General features: G+C 37.4%; 1 protein-coding gene across 17 annotated transcripts in view; it reads right to left on the reverse strand.

Moving 5' to 3' along the window:
* SLC4A7 (solute carrier family 4 member 7) overlaps positions 1-19,883 on the reverse strand; it is a 101,592-nt gene that overhangs the window by 48,261 nt on the left and 33,448 nt on the right. For 5 of the 17 annotated variants that reach the window (XM_017498241.2, XM_017498240.2, XM_017498244.2 and 2 more), the window contains exons 4-7: positions 15,590-15,728; positions 14,570-14,730; positions 12,100-12,288; positions 2,163-2,278 (exon numbers count right to left, since the gene is read on the reverse strand). In XM_017498241.2, coding sequence (XP_017353730.1) covers positions 2,163-2,278; positions 12,100-12,288; positions 14,570-14,730; positions 15,590-15,728 — 605 coding nt within the window. Of the gene's footprint in view, positions 1-949; positions 1,010-2,162; positions 2,279-9,160; positions 10,130-12,099; positions 12,289-14,569; positions 14,731-15,589; positions 15,729-19,883 lie in introns of those variants that run through there. The other 12 variants (XM_037727763.1, XM_037727757.1, XM_037727758.1 and 9 more) reach the window with 6 other exon arrangements.

Here is a 19,883-nt window from a genome sequence, read left to right on the forward strand (position 1 = left end):
TAATCAAAACTTGTGATCTAATGAATGTATGAAATGTCAAAATTTTCACAACTATAAAGAACGGAGTACACAAATACAAAAAAGCAAGCAAACATTTTAATCAATGCTATTGTTTTAACTGTCACAATCTTTACTACTTCAGAGATCTAAATTATCAAACACGAACTTGAGAAATTTTTCAATGAATACTGCACTATTCATTAAAAACTATTAAGGACAAATATATAGTTCACAAACTAACAATGGTTCATGAAATTATACACAGTGCTAAAAAATATTCATGATTTTGTATTACTTAACCTTAGAAATAAATGAATTGGCCCCTTTACATTTTATGTAAAGTCCCCCTTAAAACAAACAAACCAAAAAAGAACTCTGGGCACTCCCCAGTATTTTCATTAAGTGGAAAAAAATCATTATTTCATCAGTAGTATTTTTGAGACATGGTCTCACTCTATTGCCCAGGCTGGAATCAGTGGCAGGAACATAGCTCACTGTAAACCTCAAACTCCTGGACTTAAGCAATCCTCGCACCTTGGCCTCCCAAGTAGCTGAGACTACAGGCATGCGCCACCATGTCCAGCTAATTTTCGTTGTTTTTTTTTTGTTTTTTTTTTTTTTTTTGAGGTGGGGGTCTTGCTTTATTGCCCAGGCTGGTCTTGAACTCGAGGCCAAGTGATTTTCTTGCCTCAGCCTCCCAAAATAGGGATTACAGGCATGAGCTACTGCACCTGGGCCCTTGTTTTTATTTAAAACTAAAATCTACAGCCCTTATTGGCACAGGTATGTGATAATGCTATAACAGTAAAATTTAGTGTTCTGTGTATAATTACAAGGGAAAGGTTACACATGATATCAAATTATGTGAACTTCATTTATACGCAGTTTCACACAAGTCACTAGACAACCACTTACAGGGCTATCTATGAAAAATAAAACCAGCACTTACAGCGGGCCTCTTGAGTCCCACACCCAGTGTGCCACAACTACAGTGCCAGGAGGCAGACTCCTGCCCAACAGGAGACAAGGAGGTATACACAAAGATAGGCCAAGTAAAAAAAAGTAAGACTGTGACAGAGGAACAAAAATAAACGGCAACTGCCATGTCTAGAGGAGCTCTATAATGTACATTACATTAATTTATTCATTTAACAAGAAATAAATTGCAATTTTGTTACCGAGTACTTTGCAGTATCTAAAATAGCATGAGCACCAGTAAAATGCGATCAACATAGATGCTAAAAATTTAAAATACAACAGCCTTTCTGCCCAGCCAGTGTCCATAACGCAAGGCTTCCTATAGTTTTAGACTACAACACTCAATGAAGCTATAATGCAAACCATTTAAAATCCTTTTCTGTAAAACGTTCAAAGAATAAAAGGCTTAAGAAATAAGTCTGCTTGACATGATTACATTTATTAAAAAGTCTAACAATGGATACAAAAATATTAAAATACCATGAGTATCATCCTATAGCAAATTAATACTACTAAAAAATTACAGTGGCTAATCAGTTTTTCATAAGAAATTCTCATAAAGTACACTTTAAACTTAGTTATAATTTGAACTCAGCAGTCTTTTGCCCTCTTCTTTTTAATTAAGGTTCATCTATTTCAACAAAATACTCATTTACCAAAATAAAAAGAATCATAGCTCACATAGGTGTTTTTCTTTTTTTTAAATCCATGCCTTTACCTACCCATGGGGAAGCACCAATATATTTCTTAGTGGCATTCCAAATGTACTGACACCGTAAGACAGTAATTCTGGGATCGCATTACAGCGCAGGAAAGACTGAATCACTAGTGTTGTAACATCACTCCCAGAATTAACCTTCTAGTGGTGGTAGCTCCAGAACAAATGACTCCTGTATAGTTCAAAAAGTCCTGACCTTTCTATGGGTAGGTATAGATGGAAATATTGTAGTATTCACATATTCTTTTTCAGAATTTCTAAAACCAGTAATGGTGTAAAGTTGTTCAAGTACTCACAGGTTAAGTGCACCCTTCTCAGAGTTGTTTACCTAAATTAACATATCACAGGCATCACATGCAGGTTTGTAAGCACCAGTCCACTAAAAAATTACTATAACCAATGCCACAAATTGCTACTTATTTTCTCAAGAATAATTAGGAGAATTTATAATTAATGACAGGATTACCTTGCTGAAGTCAACAGTGCTATTTTCTCTGCTTCCACCACTTCCATTACCTTTAATTTCTCCACTTTTACTATTGTCCAAGTTTCCAGGGGCAGACTGGGGAGAGGCCAAAATACCTATATTCAAAGACAAATTCCAAATTAGTAAGGAGAAAATTCACTTTGCAACCTGACTCTGCTCACATTCTGAAAGTGATAATTTATTAATATTATAAAAGCAAATGTGCAAGGTTAAAAAAAAAAAGGTGCCCAGTGTTAGTAACATACAAGCAAAACTAGAACATTTTAAGCAATAATAAAGCTATACATTTTAATATTTAAAATAATACAATTAGAATTTACAAAAATGGTGGCCTTTTGCAAAAAGGAAAAAAAAAAAAAGAACGTGAATTGGTGTGAACCACAAAAGATGGAAGACCTGAGTCTGATTATCATTAAAAATACTTAGGGAATGTACTTTTAATATATCACAAACATGTGAAGTGCATAGAGCTTAATGAAGCCTAGTTATACTTAGCAAGCTTTCAACAATAAATTCTCTGATAAACCCTAAGTGTAACTCAGAAGAAAGCTACAAGAACTAAATGGAGGTTGAATTAACATAATCTCCCAAAATTTTCATTTTTGTTTGGTAACATTTATGTCTATAATACCTATTGTCATTATTTCTAAAAAATCCAACTTTAAAATGCCTATTATATTAGTAACTGGCAAACAGTAAGGATTTTATAACAAAAGGGATCTGTGTTTAAATTATGTACTCTGCCACTTTGTATCTATGTGACTAGAAGAAACTCACTCCATCTCTAAGAGTCTGACAAATCCATAAAATATAGCTTATTTGGAGAAATGATAGTCATTTGTATTGTGATAGATACATGTTGAAGCATTAGGATATTCATTTTAAAAGTGACATTCAACACCAACATTTCACAATAATAAATTAAATAAAAACACTGCTTAATATAAGACTAATCCGCTGGTTGCAGGGGCTCACGCCTATAATCCCACCACTTTGGGGGGCCAAGGCGGGCAGATCACAAGGTCAGGAGATCAAGACCATCCTGGCTAACACACTGAAACCCCATCTCTACTAAAAATACCAAAAATTGGCCAGGCATGGTGGTGGGCACCTGTAATCCCAGCTACTCAGGAGGCTGAGGCAGGAGAAGTGCTCGAACACAGGCGGTGGGGATTGCAGTGAGCCGAGATTGGGCAACTCCACTCCAGCCTGGGTTACAGAGTAAGACTTTGTCTCAAAAAAATTTCAAATCTCAAAAATTTTAAATTCGGCTGGGTACAGTGGCTCACGCCTGTGATCTCTGATCCCAGCACTTTGGGAGGCCGAGGTGAGCGGTTCGCCTGAGGTCAGGAGTTCAAGGCCAGCCTGAAAAACATGGTAAAACCCCGTCTTTACTAAAATATAAAATTAGCCAGGCATGGTGGCATGTGCCTGTACTCCCAGCTACTCGGGAGGCTAAGGCAGGAGAATTGCTTAAACCCAGGAAGCAGAGGTTGCAGTGAGCTGAAATCGCAATTTATTTTGCACCAACCTAACACTAAATGCATCTCATTTCTTTTTTCCAAAACATCAGAGGTTTTCTAGTCCAAGAATACAGACTAGTAAAACACTGAATATTAGAGGGGGAAAGGTACTGAAATACAAAAGACTTTAACTTTAGTTTTAACAGTCCTATGCACAGGAACACATGGAAGTTCAGTTAAAATCTGTTTTGTGGTTAGATTCTATAAGTTCTGAAGTTGCATTGGTAATCAAGTTCCAGAATGTAAAGTACTTATATACTGGAAACATCTAAAGGAGTTTTCACTTTTGTAAAACAGAATATACTATAACAATAAATACTGAAACTAACTCATCTGGATTTATGGCATATGCTTAATAACAGAGACTGCTGTCATCGTCGCTTCTCTGTAAATACCTAAACTACAATGTCAATGTGATAAAAAAAATCTTAATTTGCAACTATTTAGCCATGTGCTCATTTTCTGGAAAAGTTAAACAATTCCGAAATAAAAACGATTTCCCAAGTCTTAATTCATTTCTTAAAATGTCAGCTTAGCACACCAAGAAGATTCCTCGTCTTTGACCTTTGTCCCTAAACTTCCAGAAGAGTACCTTCCTTGCCCAAGAAAGAAAAAAAATTAACCAGTATTTTTCAGTGACTTCCAACTACTTCCACACAAGAAAATCAAGAACACCATTGGGACCTGGTGGCAAATGCAGATGAGCATTACATACTTCCAAAGGCTAAATGTATTCTACCTGTGCATGTATAATCAAAAGCATACGTAACGCACTGTTTTCCAGAATAGTCCTAGCTGCCAGATTTGAGGGAGAAAAGTGGAATGATGAGAAGGCTTTGAGGAAAAGTAAGGATATGGCAGCAATGAGAAGAAACAACAAAGAACTCCACATTGACAAAGCCAGCAGGTATGACCTGGAGTCACATGGCTAACCTGGTCATCTTGAAAACCTGTCACTTTTTCAAAACTGGCACGTAGATGCATGCTACAGTTCTGCATCATTACGACTGGTGTAGTCTTTCCCAACCTCAGCTAAACTGTTTTCTCAATCAGTAAAGACTCCCTGCTCCTATAATAAATTCCTAGCATTCAGAATTAAATGAGCAAATCACCAAAAAAATAAAGTTCTCTATCATTAGCACAAACACAGAAGGACTATATTGCTTTAAGGAAAAAAAAAAAAAAAGCAAATCAAAGATGTCAGAGTTTTCAGTCATTAAAAATTTGAAAGTGAAGTAGACAGAACAATGGCGCCCAACCAGGAAAGATTATGGCCCCCCAAGGGACTTGTGGCAATATCTGGAGACATATTTGGTTATCACAACTCAGGGGTGCTACAGGCAGCTAGCCAAGAATACTGTTAAACATCCTATAAAGCACAGGACTGCTGTGCCACCACCCACTCACCCAGCCAAGAACCATCCAGACAAAAATGTCAACAGTGCCAAGACTAAGAAGCACTGGGTTAGAAAAAGGTATTTACAAGTACTAAAAATAAGTTCACTTCTTTTTTTTTTCTTTCCCTAGAGATGAGGGTCTCACTATGTTGCCCAGGCTGGTCTTGAACTCCTGGCCTCAAGTGATCCTCCACTCTTGGCCTTCTAAAGTGCTGAAATCACAGGCATGAGCTATCACGCCCAGCCACAAGTTCACCTTTTATACATATAATTATCGTGTAAAAAGTAACTAATGGGAAATACCACTTTTTTATTATACATATGCACAAATCATGACTACATGACACAAAAATCTACGGTGTTAGTTGCTTGAGACATAATGATGCTGAGGCCACTTTCTTCCACTAAGACAGTACCAGGCATCAAGGAAACTCTATTAGAGTTTCTATAAGCTTTAAGCACCAAAGGTAATTGAACAGGGAATAATGTATAGCTGTTCCTATTATTTTTCCTCAGCAATTACATATTATTTATAGATGTCTTTTTAACCAGTCATTCTTGTATTTAGAAATTCCCTCTGTCCTTTCCATTCTAATTTCGTCTATTCAGAAAGGCTGATATGCCTCACCACAGAAAACTCAAGGGGAAAAAAAATGTATGTTCAATTATCAGTTAATTTATGCCCTTAATACAACCTAAGAAGCCAATGTGAACTCACCTCCCCCTTCCTTCCTATATAAAATTTATAGTTCCTAATTATTTATAACATAGAAGCTGGTAAAACAAGAAGTGTGCAGTGTTACTGATCAATGTAATATGGGGGAAAAAAAATGAAAGGAAGTAGCTTTTAAAATCACTTTTGTTCAAGGAAAAATAGTAAATCTTGTTAGTTCTTAACATTAGAATGCTGATTACTTCTGAATAATTATTTCTAGGGTTGTTTTCCTCTTTTATGTTCAGTTACCTCATCATTAAGCTTTACCTTTTTCATGAACTGATAAAGTTCACAATGAAATACTCTACTATAGGTTTTGTTGTAAGTGGACCTGAGTTCAAATCCCTGCTTTGGTTGATCTTAACATCTCCAAGTCTTTCTTCACTGAAAAACAGGAATAACACCAACCTCATCAAATTGGTACAAGAATTAGAAATATGATATTTGAAAAGCACTTAATGGCAGCCATACTACTACTATAACTAATGTTATAATGATTTAGCCGTGAAACTTCCATTTGTACTTCCAAAAGTATATCCTTTTTTGCGACTACAGTGAGCTTTGGTTACATGTAATTGGTGTGTTTCCATAAAGCCAATAGAGAGAGAGGTTTATCTCACAATTATAGAAACACAAGGATTTCCAGTCACAGGATTCAGGCCATCAATTGCTAGTTATATGATGCAGGGAAAGATAACTAATTTTTCTAAGTTTCTGAAAATGGGTGTGTCCATCTAACTTACACATATTTGTATACACATTAAATAGGCTAATTTAATAACCAAGTTACCACTCAAGTGGTAGATACTATCAATATTTTGGAGAATGTGATAATGCTTATGTGATTAAAACAAATAGCATTAGTATCTCACATTGAGGCTTAGCTGAAATAGTAAAAAAGTCACTAAAATACACTTATTTTATATTAATTAGGTAGAAAGATGTGTACACATGTACATATAATCAATATATAAGGATAAGCTAAATTATCATATTTTATAGCCTTTAAGATGAGTTGTAAACCATTTATCCATTAAGAAACAATAATTTTGGTCAGCCATGGTGGCTCATGCTTGTAATCCTAGCACTTTGGGAGGCCTATGTGGATGGATCATGAGGTCAGGAGTTCAAGACCAGCCTGGCCAACGCAATGAAACCCCGCCTCTACTAAAAATACAAAAAATTAACTGGATGTGGTGGCCGGCACCTATAATCACAGTTACTCAGGAGGTTGAGACAGGAGAATCACTTAAACCCAGGAGAAGGAGGTTGCAGTGAGCTGAGATCATGTCACTGCATTCCAACCTGGGCAACAGAGCGAGACTCCATCTCAAAAAAAAAAAAAAAAAAAATCTAATTTGCATATAAAAATATACTTTATCTGTAACTATAAGAACTCTGGTCCTGAAAATTTCAAGGTAAATTTGGGTTAAAGATAGATAATGGCATAAACAATGGACAACTACAGTCTATTCCAAAATATAAATACTAGTCTAGAAATAATGATTCAAGGCAGTCAGTCATTAGAGAACTTCAATCTTCTCAGAGGCAAAAGGAGAAAAAGAACACTGAATCTTATCTTCATTAAAAAGGTGAAAACATGGCCAGACATGGTGGCTCATGCCTGTAATCCCAGCACTTTGGGAGGCCGAGGCGGGTGGATCATCTGAAGTCAGGAGTGTGAGACCAGCCTGGCCAAGATGGTGAAACTTCGTCTCTACTAAAAATATAAAAACTAGCCAAGTGGTGGTGGCACATGCCTATAATCTCAGCTACTTGAGAGGATGAGGCAGGAGAATCACTTGAACCCCAGAGGCGGACATTACAGTGATCCGACATTGTGCCACTGCACTCCAGTCTGGGCAACAGAGTGAGACCCTGTCCATGCCACCCCCTGCCCCTCAAAAAAGGCTAAAATGTATAACATTCTTTGGAGAAAATCAAATAGAAAAAAAAGGCATGGCTGGGCCTGGTGACACACACCTGTAATCTCAGCATTTTGGAAGGCTAAGGCAGGAGGATTGCTTGAGGCCAGGAGTTTAAGACCAGCCTGGACAACACAGCAATATCCTATCTCTACAAAAAAATTGGCCAGATATTGTGGCATGTGCCTGTAGTCCCAGCTACTCAGAACACTGAGGCAGGAGGATTGCTTGAGCCCAGGAGTTCAAGGCTGCAGTGAGCTATTATTGTGGCACTGGAACTGCACTCCAGCCCGGGTAACAGAGCATAACCCTATCTCTATTTAAGGCACATCACTTCATTGTAATTTATTTATATGTGTTCACTCACCTTATGAGTGAACTGCATACACACACACACACACACACTCTCTCTCTCTCTCTCTCTCTCACACACACACACACACACACACACACGCTACCAAGGTGGAACACAGTGGCTCACACCTGTAATCCCAGCGCTTTCGGAGGCCAAGGTGGGTGGATCACCTGAGCCCAGAAGTTCAAGACTTGCCTGAGCAACATGGTGAGACCTGGTATCTACAAAAACATAAAAATTAGCCAGGCATGGTGACATGTCCCTGAAGTCCCAGTTAATCGGAAGGCTGAGGCAGGAAGATTGCTTGAGTCCAGGAGGTGGAGGTTGCAGTGAGCTGAGATCACACCAGCCTGGGTGACAGAGCAGGATCCCATCTCCAGGGGAAAAAAAAAAATTACCAATCTAAAAAAAGTTCACCCAGCCTGGCCAACATGGTAAAAACCTGTCTCTACAAAAAATACAAAAATTAGTCAGGTGTGGTAGCTCATGCCCGTAGTCCCAGCTACTCGGGAAGCTGAGGCACGAGAATCGTTTCAACCCAGGAGGCAGAGGTCGCAGTGAGCTGAGATCACGCCACTGTACTCTAGCCTGGGCAACAAAGTGAGACTTGGTCTAAAAAAATAAATACATAAATAAATATAAAATAAGTTCATGGCAAATTAAAACATAAAAAATGTCTACATTTTACTAAAGTGTTCAAATGCCTTGACCTCTAAATCTAAGTGAAACCTTTTAAAAGGACTTTAATTTTGTGCAGTTTTCTTGGTAGTCTTTTCGTAACTCAGTTTTTAATAATCTTACTCTTTTTTACTAGGTTGGTACAAAAGTAATTGCGGTTTTTGCCATTGAAAGTAAAGCAAACTTTCAATGGCAAAAACCGCAATTACTTTTGCACCAACCCAATACAATATACTATAAATAAAAAAAAAAAAACATGCAGAAGTCAAAATAAATGATAAGCATCATCTACATATGCTGCTTAAGCTATGTGCTAAAAGGCATTCCAAGTGCAAGTGACTCAGAGGCAGAAAGCACCACACATGGAGGATTTTGGATAGTTGCCTGGAGTTAAGTCAACATTTTCCTCATTCTTCTGTTCCTGGCCTTTCAGCGCTTCTAAGTCTTCCTCAGGCGGATGGATTACTACTGTGGGAATATCATCACTGGCAGGTGAAACCAGTAGTTCTGGGGCCTGAAGCTGACTGTGTTGGGAACTTCTGGAGGTCAGGCGGCTGATGCTAGGGCTAGAAGGAGGACTGTTTTGAGGGGTGGGTACTGGGGTTGTACACCTTGAGCCTGCAGGGGTTCCAGCTCTTGAAGAAGGAAGAAGATGACCGAGAAGAAGAGATAAAGGCGATTCTCCTCTCAGTGAAAGGTTTGAGGCAGACAGACCTGTTCGCAAAGAGTGGCGGGAGGCTGAAAGGCCTTCCCCTGAGATAAAACAAATAAATGAAAAATGATGAAGTTTGCTGCAGAAGGCAAATAGAGACATTTAAAAAAATCAATTTACACTATAAATTATACACTTTAAAGGCCCAAAATTTCAAAGTCATGCTATGATGGTTAGCATGTCAATCAAGTTTTTACATGTTAGAAAGTTAATAAAAAGTAGCCTAAAACTGTAATTAGTTCTCAGACCATATAAACAACAACAACAAAAAACTGTTAATGACAAATGGTGGGGGCAATGTCCTGTTAGACATTAGAATGGCCAATAGCATGGCATTTTTCAAAAGGACAATATCAATACAAAGTCACTGTTTAAATAATGAATAGCAAATGAAAATATAAAGTGAGAAGTAAACCAAAAATAACCAAAACTAATAGCTTATAGTGTATTTTACCTATATTTTACCATACAGCTACAGATAATTATCTCTTACAGAAAAGTCCATGTTAACTTTACCTAATAATTTCTAACTTAAAACTGATATTGGCCAGGCGTGGAGGCTTACGCCTGTAATCCCAACACTTTGGGAGGCCAAGGTGGGTGGATCACAAGGTCAGGAGATCGAGGCCATCCTGGCTAACACAGTGAAACCCTGTCTCTACTAAAAATACAAAAAATTAGCCGGGCGTGGTGGTGGGCACTGATAATCCCAGCTACTCAGGAGGCTGAGGCAGAAGAATTGCTTGAATCCAGGAGGCGGAGGTTGCAGTGAGCTGATATCATGACACTGCACTCCAGCCTGGTGACAGAGTGAGACTCTGTCTCAAAAAAAAAAAAAAAACACACCTATGTGACATATTTATAATATTAAGTCAGTAAGACACCATCTACAGGTGGTGCTGCTCTCAAGTTAAAAAAAAAAAGGTGCAAATTACATAATTTTTTATAAAAGATAAACACAATGTCAATTTTAAAGAAATAAGGTATTCTTGAGCTCTCTAAAAATATTAAGAAATGTCCTAAAGTATGCTTCTCACTTCTAATACATAGCAGATACATTAAAACAAATACATATAATTTTTTATTTAACTAGCTAAGAATAAAGTACTTCTCACCAACAACAGCAATATGGTAGTAGGTCTAGAATATTTCAAAAGGTCATGCATACTTATAATTAAATCCCTCATATTTCTATTAAGCACATCGTTAAAAAAATAGCATTCTATATGAAAAACATGCAAAAACAATAATCAATTCCATATGGCCTAAGTAATCAAAGTTACATGCTCAAGAGGTTTCAGAAATATTAAAAAATAAAGATTAAACTAGAATCCATTAGAAAAGACTGTTTAAACAATAAGCTACATGCAGGAAAAACTCAAATTATAACTATATTTCAACAAAAGGACATGCTAAAATAGCATTTAAAAGAAAACACCCATCGTCTTATGATGACCAAATTACAAATGGACAATAATCAGGAATTACTGCATATGAAGAATAAAGATTGAATAGGGTCCCTCTGGATAAATGAACTCACTTCACCAACGGAGAGAATATACAACAAATAAAGATAAAAAAGAGAGTTAAAATGTGTCATACATGGCTTGCTTTTACATTGAACTTTGGTCCGTAAGAGATATTCTTTTACTCTTAAGATTGCTTCAATACACTATGGCATAATTTTAAACGGATTAAAAAGGGTTTTCATGGCCAAGTGGAAGATAGAAAAGATGACTGTCAGCTTTGGATATATGAGACCCTGTCATCTATGCCTGTTTGTTGGTAGAACACTTAAAAGTCATATTATTATTTCAGGGATAAAAAAGGTGAGCAGACACTGTGTCCCACACTCCACTAGTCCTGTCTGTAATCCTCACAAGTTTTGGGTAATAGTGGCAGCTTACACCAACTGCTGGAGGTTATAGTGACTCTCCCTCCATAAGCCACTCCAATACTTTGCATCTGGATTTTCCAGACTCACTGTCATCAGAGTTCTCAACTCTACTGATGTATTCCTCTGCCTTACACAGAAGAAAATAAGGCAAGGCAAAATCTCCAAGTGTGCTGGCGTTAAGACACTTGACAGAGGTCAACGACTGCAAAAACACTGTCTTCCCATATCCCATGCAACCTGCCTGTAATCTGAGAATGAGAGTGGAAAGGCACGATATGTAGACCTGGGTCTGAGCCATTCTCAATGGATTAGAAAACTGCAACTAGCCTTACACCCTTAGCGTAAGGCTGGAGCAGTCATAAAAGCCTTTCACAAGTTGTAATAACAAGGGGTCATGAAATCAACCAACCCAAAAACACTTGCTTATACCAGCATATCAAGTATACTCAGGAGAAAAAAAAATTTTTTAATCGAAAATAAAGGTTCAACCCCAAGATTTAGAATTTCAAAAAGGTAATAACTAAAATTATAGATAATCTATGCCTCTTTAATTAATTATACAAGAGGCCTTGAAAAGAAACAAAGCAGGAAGGAGAAGTAATTCAGGAGTAGGTATAGTGAGGGTTTAAATATCCCTAAATGTTAATCGTAACATACTGGAAAGCTGTTACAGCAGAAATGTTAGCAAAACTTGGATGCCACAACTTATCTCACCATTCCTTTCAAGCAAGTGAGGGTCAGAATGTTTCTTGCCTATATCTGCAAAAGATCGAACAAGGGGAATCCGACTGGTGAATCTTTTCTCATTCTGATGATGATGTCTCTTCAGAAGAGCTTCTCTGACATTCTCTCGTATGGACTCGTCCAATTGGCCAGAGGCTATCATGTTGTCTAATACCATATCTATTCAAAGAAAAAAATAAGTTACTAAAGACTCAGATGACCATAATATAGGAATAAACAAACTGTGAGTGAAACCTTATGACAAAAATTAGAACCTTAAATAGCTATAGAAAGTTTTATTGTCACTATTAAATAATCAATGCCTAAAGATAAATAAACATGAACATTATCCATCCAATAAAATCAATTACAGAGACCCCCTTATTTTAATAAATACCATTATTTACAAAGAGGCTATTATCATATACTAATAGCCTTCCTATAGCTGAAAGTGCTTTCCTATATGAGTACAATCAGTTCTATCAAGCTGAATATTCAATACTGGCTTCCTAAGATGTAAAAGTATTTTATTGCCAAACCTCGTGTTCTCCCCCAAAACTGTCCCAGCAGATGAATATCGGGACCCACTCGGCCATTAATTGTTCACTGAATGTCTGCTGTGTGTTGGAAATACAGCAGTTTAACAACAACAAAACAGAGCCAAGTTTTTGCTCTCTTCAAGACGTAGAGAAACAGACACACAAATAGATGAACTATCATGAGGCCATAAGTTCTAGGAAGAGGAGTAAAATCAGGTTGTGAAGGGGATGTGGGGTATGGGAAAACTGATGGTAATGCCATTTTATACATTACTGAGGTGTTTAAACAATGTTTAATTTATAAAATATATATTAATATTTTTAAACAGTGACACTAACCTGGAAGAGGGTCAAATTTCCAAAACCATATGGTTAGTCTAAAAAAAACAAAGCCCCGGAAGGACCAGCCTAACAGGTAAACTGTAACATTAACACAACAACTATAGTTTACCAAACAAATGAACACTAGGTTATACAACGTCTACTAAAAGTACTAAATGGTGTTATGTGATCATTGCAAACCAAAGTCTGAAACCCATATGTATTATACAAATTCAACACGCCCAACCTTAACTTAATTTTTCAGTTATTCATGTAAGGCAAGTAAGGACTGCCAATTTAAATATTTGTAGCACACAGTCAAATCTAACAGTGAGCTAAAACTGAAGTATTTCTAGCCTCAGAAATTCTAAGTTCATGGTTCTCTTGAAGATTAAATTCTACAGATTTTTTGTTTTTCCATAGGAGCAATCTACAATGATAGTCACGCCATCAAATTCATTATCACTGAGCTTAATTTTGGTTTTCATCAATTTTAGTTAGTGGACAAAAAGCTGTATCAGAGCTGCCTTTTCCTACTTTCTACCATTATCCTTCAAATCCCCTCCATTCATTTTCATTGCTCAACCTACCAGAGATCTTTCCTTGCTTAGACTGCTCCTAGAGAGTAACTGCTCTGCTTGCTTCAAAACCCTTTCTAATCCAAAGCCACCCTACATTCTGTTGCAGGAATGATCTTCCTGAATATATCTCAAACCACACTATTCCTCAACTTAAAAACCATCAAGACCACCAAAATGCCTACCAAATAAAATCCTATTTCTTGGCCAGACACCAAAACTCTGGGAAGCCAAAGTAGGCAGTTCATTTGAGTTCAGGAGTGTAAGATCAGCTTGGGCTACATGGCAAAAAACCTATCTCTACGAAAAATCCAAAAATGAGCCGGGTGTGGTGATGCCCACCTGTGGTCCCAGCTACTCAGCAGGCTGAGGTGGGAGGATCACTCGAGCCCAGGAGACGGAGGTTGCAGTGAGCCGAGATCGTGCCACTGCACTCCAGCCTGGATGACAGCGTGAGAGACCCTGTGTCCCTCCCCGACCCAAAAAAATAATCTCAATTCAAGGCTAGCCACAGTCTAATCTTTAACTGGTTTTCCCAACATATCTCCTACCACTATTGAAGAAATCTATATACTCACACAGAACTGACTTTCCTGAGACTCCTGTCTATTACTTCTCTAGACTTTTCTTCCTCTTCCTTAAAATACTTTTTCTCTTGTACTATGTACTTCTTGTTCCCATGTATTCACATTTTATTAATAACTTGTACAATTAATACTATCTGTGGATATTCTCCACATCCCTGTTACAAAAAACTCTTTTCTGAATTTCCAGAGAACAGACTCTGTATTTGCTTGTAGCACTATTCAATCTCTTCTTGATACTACAGTTATGTCTCTTTAATTTAATCTCCTCATCTCTAACTTTATCAAAAACAAAATGTCTATCTTATTTCCTTATACTGCACTGCACAGAATAGATGCTCAACATATAGTTGTTAAATGAACGTCTAAAATTCCACTTTATTAAACTATCTAATTTTGGTACATCTTACATAATTTTTAAAAGTCAGTTTACTATAACCTGCTATTTCATCTAGGGTGCTTGCTCTCATGTCCAGCATGACTGTTCCATTGAGGATGCAACTCCTTAGTTCAAAAAGACTGTGCAAAGAGAGTGTTGCCACATAAGGTTTACTCCATCGGTCACCGCCATCTTCAACATCCTCTTCAAATTTCAGCCATCTGAATATACAATATGTACAAATATTTTATAAGTAATGAAGATTCCATTTATCTTAATGTGACACAGAAAAACTTGTTCTTTTAAAAAAAGAAACAAAGAAAACACGACCAAACAAACTTTGGTTGCCAACATATTTTCACAAATTACAGTAATGGTCTATAAGTTGTATAGTCACATATTCCTTTGTAGTTCCTCTTTCTATCCTAGCTACCATAATAAAAAGCCTACAAAAACAAACTATGGAATTTCATATACTTTCTACTTCTATTCCTCTTCTAAACTTGCAGTACACAAAAGTTTGATTTTCTAAGTTTAAAGACATTAAAATCTACAATGATATAATTTCTTTAACAAAGCATAATTAAGTAAACAAATTTGAGAATAAACTGAAAAATTAAAGATAGAATTTCTACCAATTAATATGGAAACTCTCTGCACACTGGTTTAAAGCACCAGATATCTCATAATTTCAATTTAATATTCCCATTACAAAAAGAAATCAAGTAAAGCCAATTTAAAAATGAAGCTTAGGCTGGGCACGGCGGCTCACACCTGTAATCCCAGCACTATGGGAGGCCGAGGTGGGAGGATCACCTGAGGTCAGGAGTTTGAGCCCAGCCTGGCCAACTTGGTGAAACCCCATCTCTACTAAAAATACAAAACTTAGCCAGGCGTGGTGGCGGGCACCTGTAATCTCAGCTACTCAGGAGGCTGAGACAGGAAAATCACTTGAATCTGGGAGGCAGAGGTTGCAGTGAGCCAAGATCCCACCATTGCACTCCAAGCTGGGTGACAAGAGCGAAACTCAAAAAAATAAAAAAATAAAAAAAAAACAAGAACAAGACTTAGCAGTATTACCTGGCAGTTTCTTTCCATTCATATTCCTCTCCATCTCGGTAACACAGTTCATCCATTTCCGTGAAGAGATCATGGGGAATATGTTCTTCATCATCATCTTCAGTACCAAGGATAAACTGAACTCTCTGGGATGGTGTATCTTTACAAAATAAGAATTTAAATATACTCAAAATTTTCCTCAATTCAAAGTTAAATTCACAGTTTTGAAGAAAGTGAAACACTTTTGGTACCTGTATAAACAAATATATTTCATCAAAACTCTCTTAGTTATTGAACTATCACAGTTCTGAAAGGAAACAAGAACAAACAATCCAGGAAAAGTCACGAAAAAATAATCTCTACAGAGAAAAAAGGAAATTATATTGAAAATAAATGAGTCAAATTAACTTTATAATTAACTAAACAAACAAAAATAAAAATAACATTCCAAAACAAGAACATAATACTCAAAGGCATCCCTTTTTCCTCACCAAAACTACATGGAAATGTTAGAACAGAATATTTATTTATTTATTTATTTATTTTTTTTTTTTGAGACAGAGTTTCACTCATGTTACCCAGGCTGGAGTGCAATGGCGCGATCTCGGCTCACTGCAACCTCCGCCTCCTGGGTTCAGGCAATTCTCCTGCCTCAGCCTCCTGAGTAGCTGGGATTACAGGCACACACCACCATGCCCAGCTAATTTTTTGTATTTTTAGTAGAGACGGGGTTTCACCATGTTGACCAGGATGGTCTCGATCTCTTGACCTCGTGATCCACCCGCCTTGGCCTCCCAAAGTGCTGGGATTACAGGCTTGAGCCACCGCGCCCGGCCAGAACAGAATATTTAAATATAAGCTAAGGCCAGTCACTGTAGCTCACACCTGTGATCCTAGCACTTTGGGAGGCCAAGACGAGTGGATCACCTGAGGTCAGGAATTTGAGACCAGCCTGGCCAACATGGTGAAATCCCATCTCTAGTAAAAATACAAAAATTAGTCAGGCATGTTGGTGAAGGCCTATAATCCCAACTACTCGGGAGGCTGAGGCAGGAGAATCACTTGAACCCGAGAGGCAGAGATTGCAGTGAGCTGAGATCACCCCACTGCACTCCAGCCTGGGTGACAGAGATTCCATCTCAATCAATCAATAAATAAAATACAAGCTATGTTAAAGAATAAAAAATAGGAAATTGCCAAGTTCCAAAAAATGAGAAAACTCAAAGCCCCAAGTATATAGAAACTGTATTTTTCTACTATCATCAAGAAACAAAACCATCAGCTTGGGGTTTCCGGAGTAGGACAAGTAACTACAAGAAACAGATAACCCATTCATGGCATCTGCAATTAAACTACCTGTGTAGTATAGGAGCCCTAAACAGAGGAATTAGCATAAATACTAGTCCAAGACAGCTGAAAGCCCTAGGGCCCCATATAAACAAACAACCACAAAGAGTTACCCTGAATATGAGAGATGAGTTCTCACTCAAAATTTACACCCAAGTGAACAGTGCTCCAAGTACTTGTGGATGCAACAAACAAGGATATTTGAAGGGATAAAGAGCAGATTAGATGGAACTGTTTTCATAAAAGTCAGATTTGAGAAAATTTCAGAGAATGTGGAAACAATAGATAAGAAGGAAGAAAACATAAAAGATTAAGAGGGATGCAGAAGGTCAAGAACTCCAGGACAAGGAAAATATAAAGAATAGGAGGAGAGGCATATAAAAAACATCTGAAAATTTTCTAGTATGTTTATGACATAAGCCTTCATATTGAAGACTCTGCTAGAAAATGTAAGAGGAGGGCACACTTCTCAGTTTGTTAATGAAGCCAGCATTACCTTGATACCAAAACTTATCAGGGATATTACAGGAAAAATAAAACTACAAATTACTGATGCGCCATTATTTTTCAGTCACTTCATTCTCTGTGTTTCATTTTGGACAGTTGCTATCACTGTCTTTAAAATCACTGATTACTTCTTTTTCTCTGCTGTAGCAAATCTTCAGTTAATCCTATCCAGTGTATTCTCCATTTCAGATATTGTATTGTTTTCCTCTCTAGAATTTCCATTTGGGGCTTCCTTCTGTTTTCAATAGTTCTCTTTAACATAGTCATATTCTTCTCTATCCTTTTGAGCATATGGAGCATATTTATTCTAGTTGCTTTAACATTCTTATTTTGCAATTCCATCAACTGTCATTTCTGGATCTTTACTGATTTATTTTTCTCCTGGTTGTGGCTCACACTTTCCTGTGTCTTTATAACTCTGATAATTGTTGGATTCCAGATACTATGAATTTAACATGATCAGGTGCTAGATTTTATTTTCTTTCTTTTAGTTGTGTAATACTTTGCCCTGGCGTACAGTTAATTTAATTCTTTCAAGACCTACCTTTAAGAACTGTAGTGTAAAACTAATCTAGACTCACTACTAAGGCAAGAGCCTTCTGAGAACTCTACCCAATACCCTGTATGTGTCAAAGTCTTTCCACTGTGGCTGCAGGGAATACACACTATTCCCAGCCTTGTGTGAAGGTACAGGAACTGCGTAGCCTGCTACTGCTTTCTGGTAGTTTTTCCCAGGCCACAGGTAGTTTCTTCTCATACATGGCCAGATCAGTGATCAGCCAAACACTCAAAAGGATTCATCCTCAGATATTTGGAACTGTGAATAGCGATCTACTCTCTTGCACTCACCACCTCAAATTCTAGCCTCTTTGACCTCCCCAAATTCCAATCTATGCTCCTCAACTCTAGGTTGTTTGGATTCCTCTCCCTGTGCCATGGCCTGAAAACTCTCTGGGCAATAAGCTCAGGTAATCATAGGTATTCTCTCACGTGCTTCTCCTCTCTCAGAAATCAAAGTCCTATTGCTGCCTTTTGTCCAATTTCTCAAAACTACTGTTTCAGCCTGGCTCAGTGGATCACACCTATAATCCCAGTACTTTGGGAGGCCGAGGCAGGCAGATCATTTGAGGTCAGGAGTTCAAGACCAGCCTGGCTAACATGGTGAAACCCTTTTTCCACTAAAACTACAAATATTAGCCAAGCGTGGTGGCACACGCCTGTGATCCCAGCTACTCTGGAGGGTAACACAGAAGAATCGCTTGAACCTGGGAGCCAGAGGTTGCAGTGAGCCAAGATCCCACCACTGTGCTCCAGCTTGGCCAATAAGAGTGAAACTCCATCTCAAATAAATAAATAAAGAAAACTACTGTTTCATAAATTTTATCTGGTTTTCTAGCAGTTACAAACTTTGTTATTAAATAATAAATGAATTCTAAGAATCCAATAATGTACAACATGATGACTGTAACTAATAATATTGTATTAGCCAGGCACCATGGCTCATGCCTGTAATCCCAGCACTTTGGGAGTCTGAGGTGGGCAGATCACTTGAGGTCAGAAGTTTGAGACCAGCCTGGCCAACATGATGAAACCCCATCTCTACTAAAAATACAAAAAAAAGAAAAAAAAAATAGCTGGGCATGGTGGTGGGCACCTGTAATCCCAGCTACCCAGGAGGCTGAGGCAGGAGAATCACCTGAACCTGGGAGGCAGAGATTGCAGTGAGCCAAGATCATGCCAATGCACTCTAGCCATATATATGATCATACTGTACATCTTAAATATATACAAATTTTCTTAATTATACCTTAGTAAGACTAAAGGAAAATAGCCCCCAAATAGGAATAACTTTTAAAATAAAATGGGGAGAAAATTTAATCCCTGTTATTCCATTGTTTAGAAGCAAAAGTCCTGTGTAATCCCCTTTAGAGAGCAGAGAGAAAGAGACTTCATTTTTAGCACATTCTCAAATACAAATTGGTAGTTAAAACAAAAACTTCAGGGACATAAATCTTTTCTAGAATAGTTCTTTTTAAAAAATCAAATATTTTTCTTTGTTATAATTTATTTTTCAAATCCCTTTACTTAGTCTTTTCATCCCATATCCTAGCTTAAAACATCAAACCAACTACTTATATGAACATATCGATATACTAAGAGTTAAGTAAACAACACTTGTGTCCATAAAAATACTGTGCGCCTTTTCACTCTGTTTGAATTAGAGAAGAAGCATGCTGATCCGCATACTCACAGAAGAGCCCAGGATATCCTAAACTGAATGGCTGCAATGTATAGAACAGTAAAAATACTTCTAAATTACTTAGTATCACCAAAAAGAGTTCACTAGTGGCCCTTTCCAAATTCAGTGTTTACTTTTCCTTTGCTAGCCACATGACCACTTAATATTATTTTTACTAGGCCATCAGTATCTCTTAGTAGAGTTTCTTTTTTTTTTTTTTTT

Source organism: Cebus imitator, unplaced genomic scaffold (assembly GCF_001604975.1).
Source record: "Cebus imitator isolate Cc_AM_T3 unplaced genomic scaffold, Cebus_imitator-1.0 Scaffold239, whole genome shotgun sequence".
Lineage (NCBI taxonomy): Eukaryota > Metazoa > Chordata > Mammalia > Primates > Cebidae > Cebus > Cebus imitator.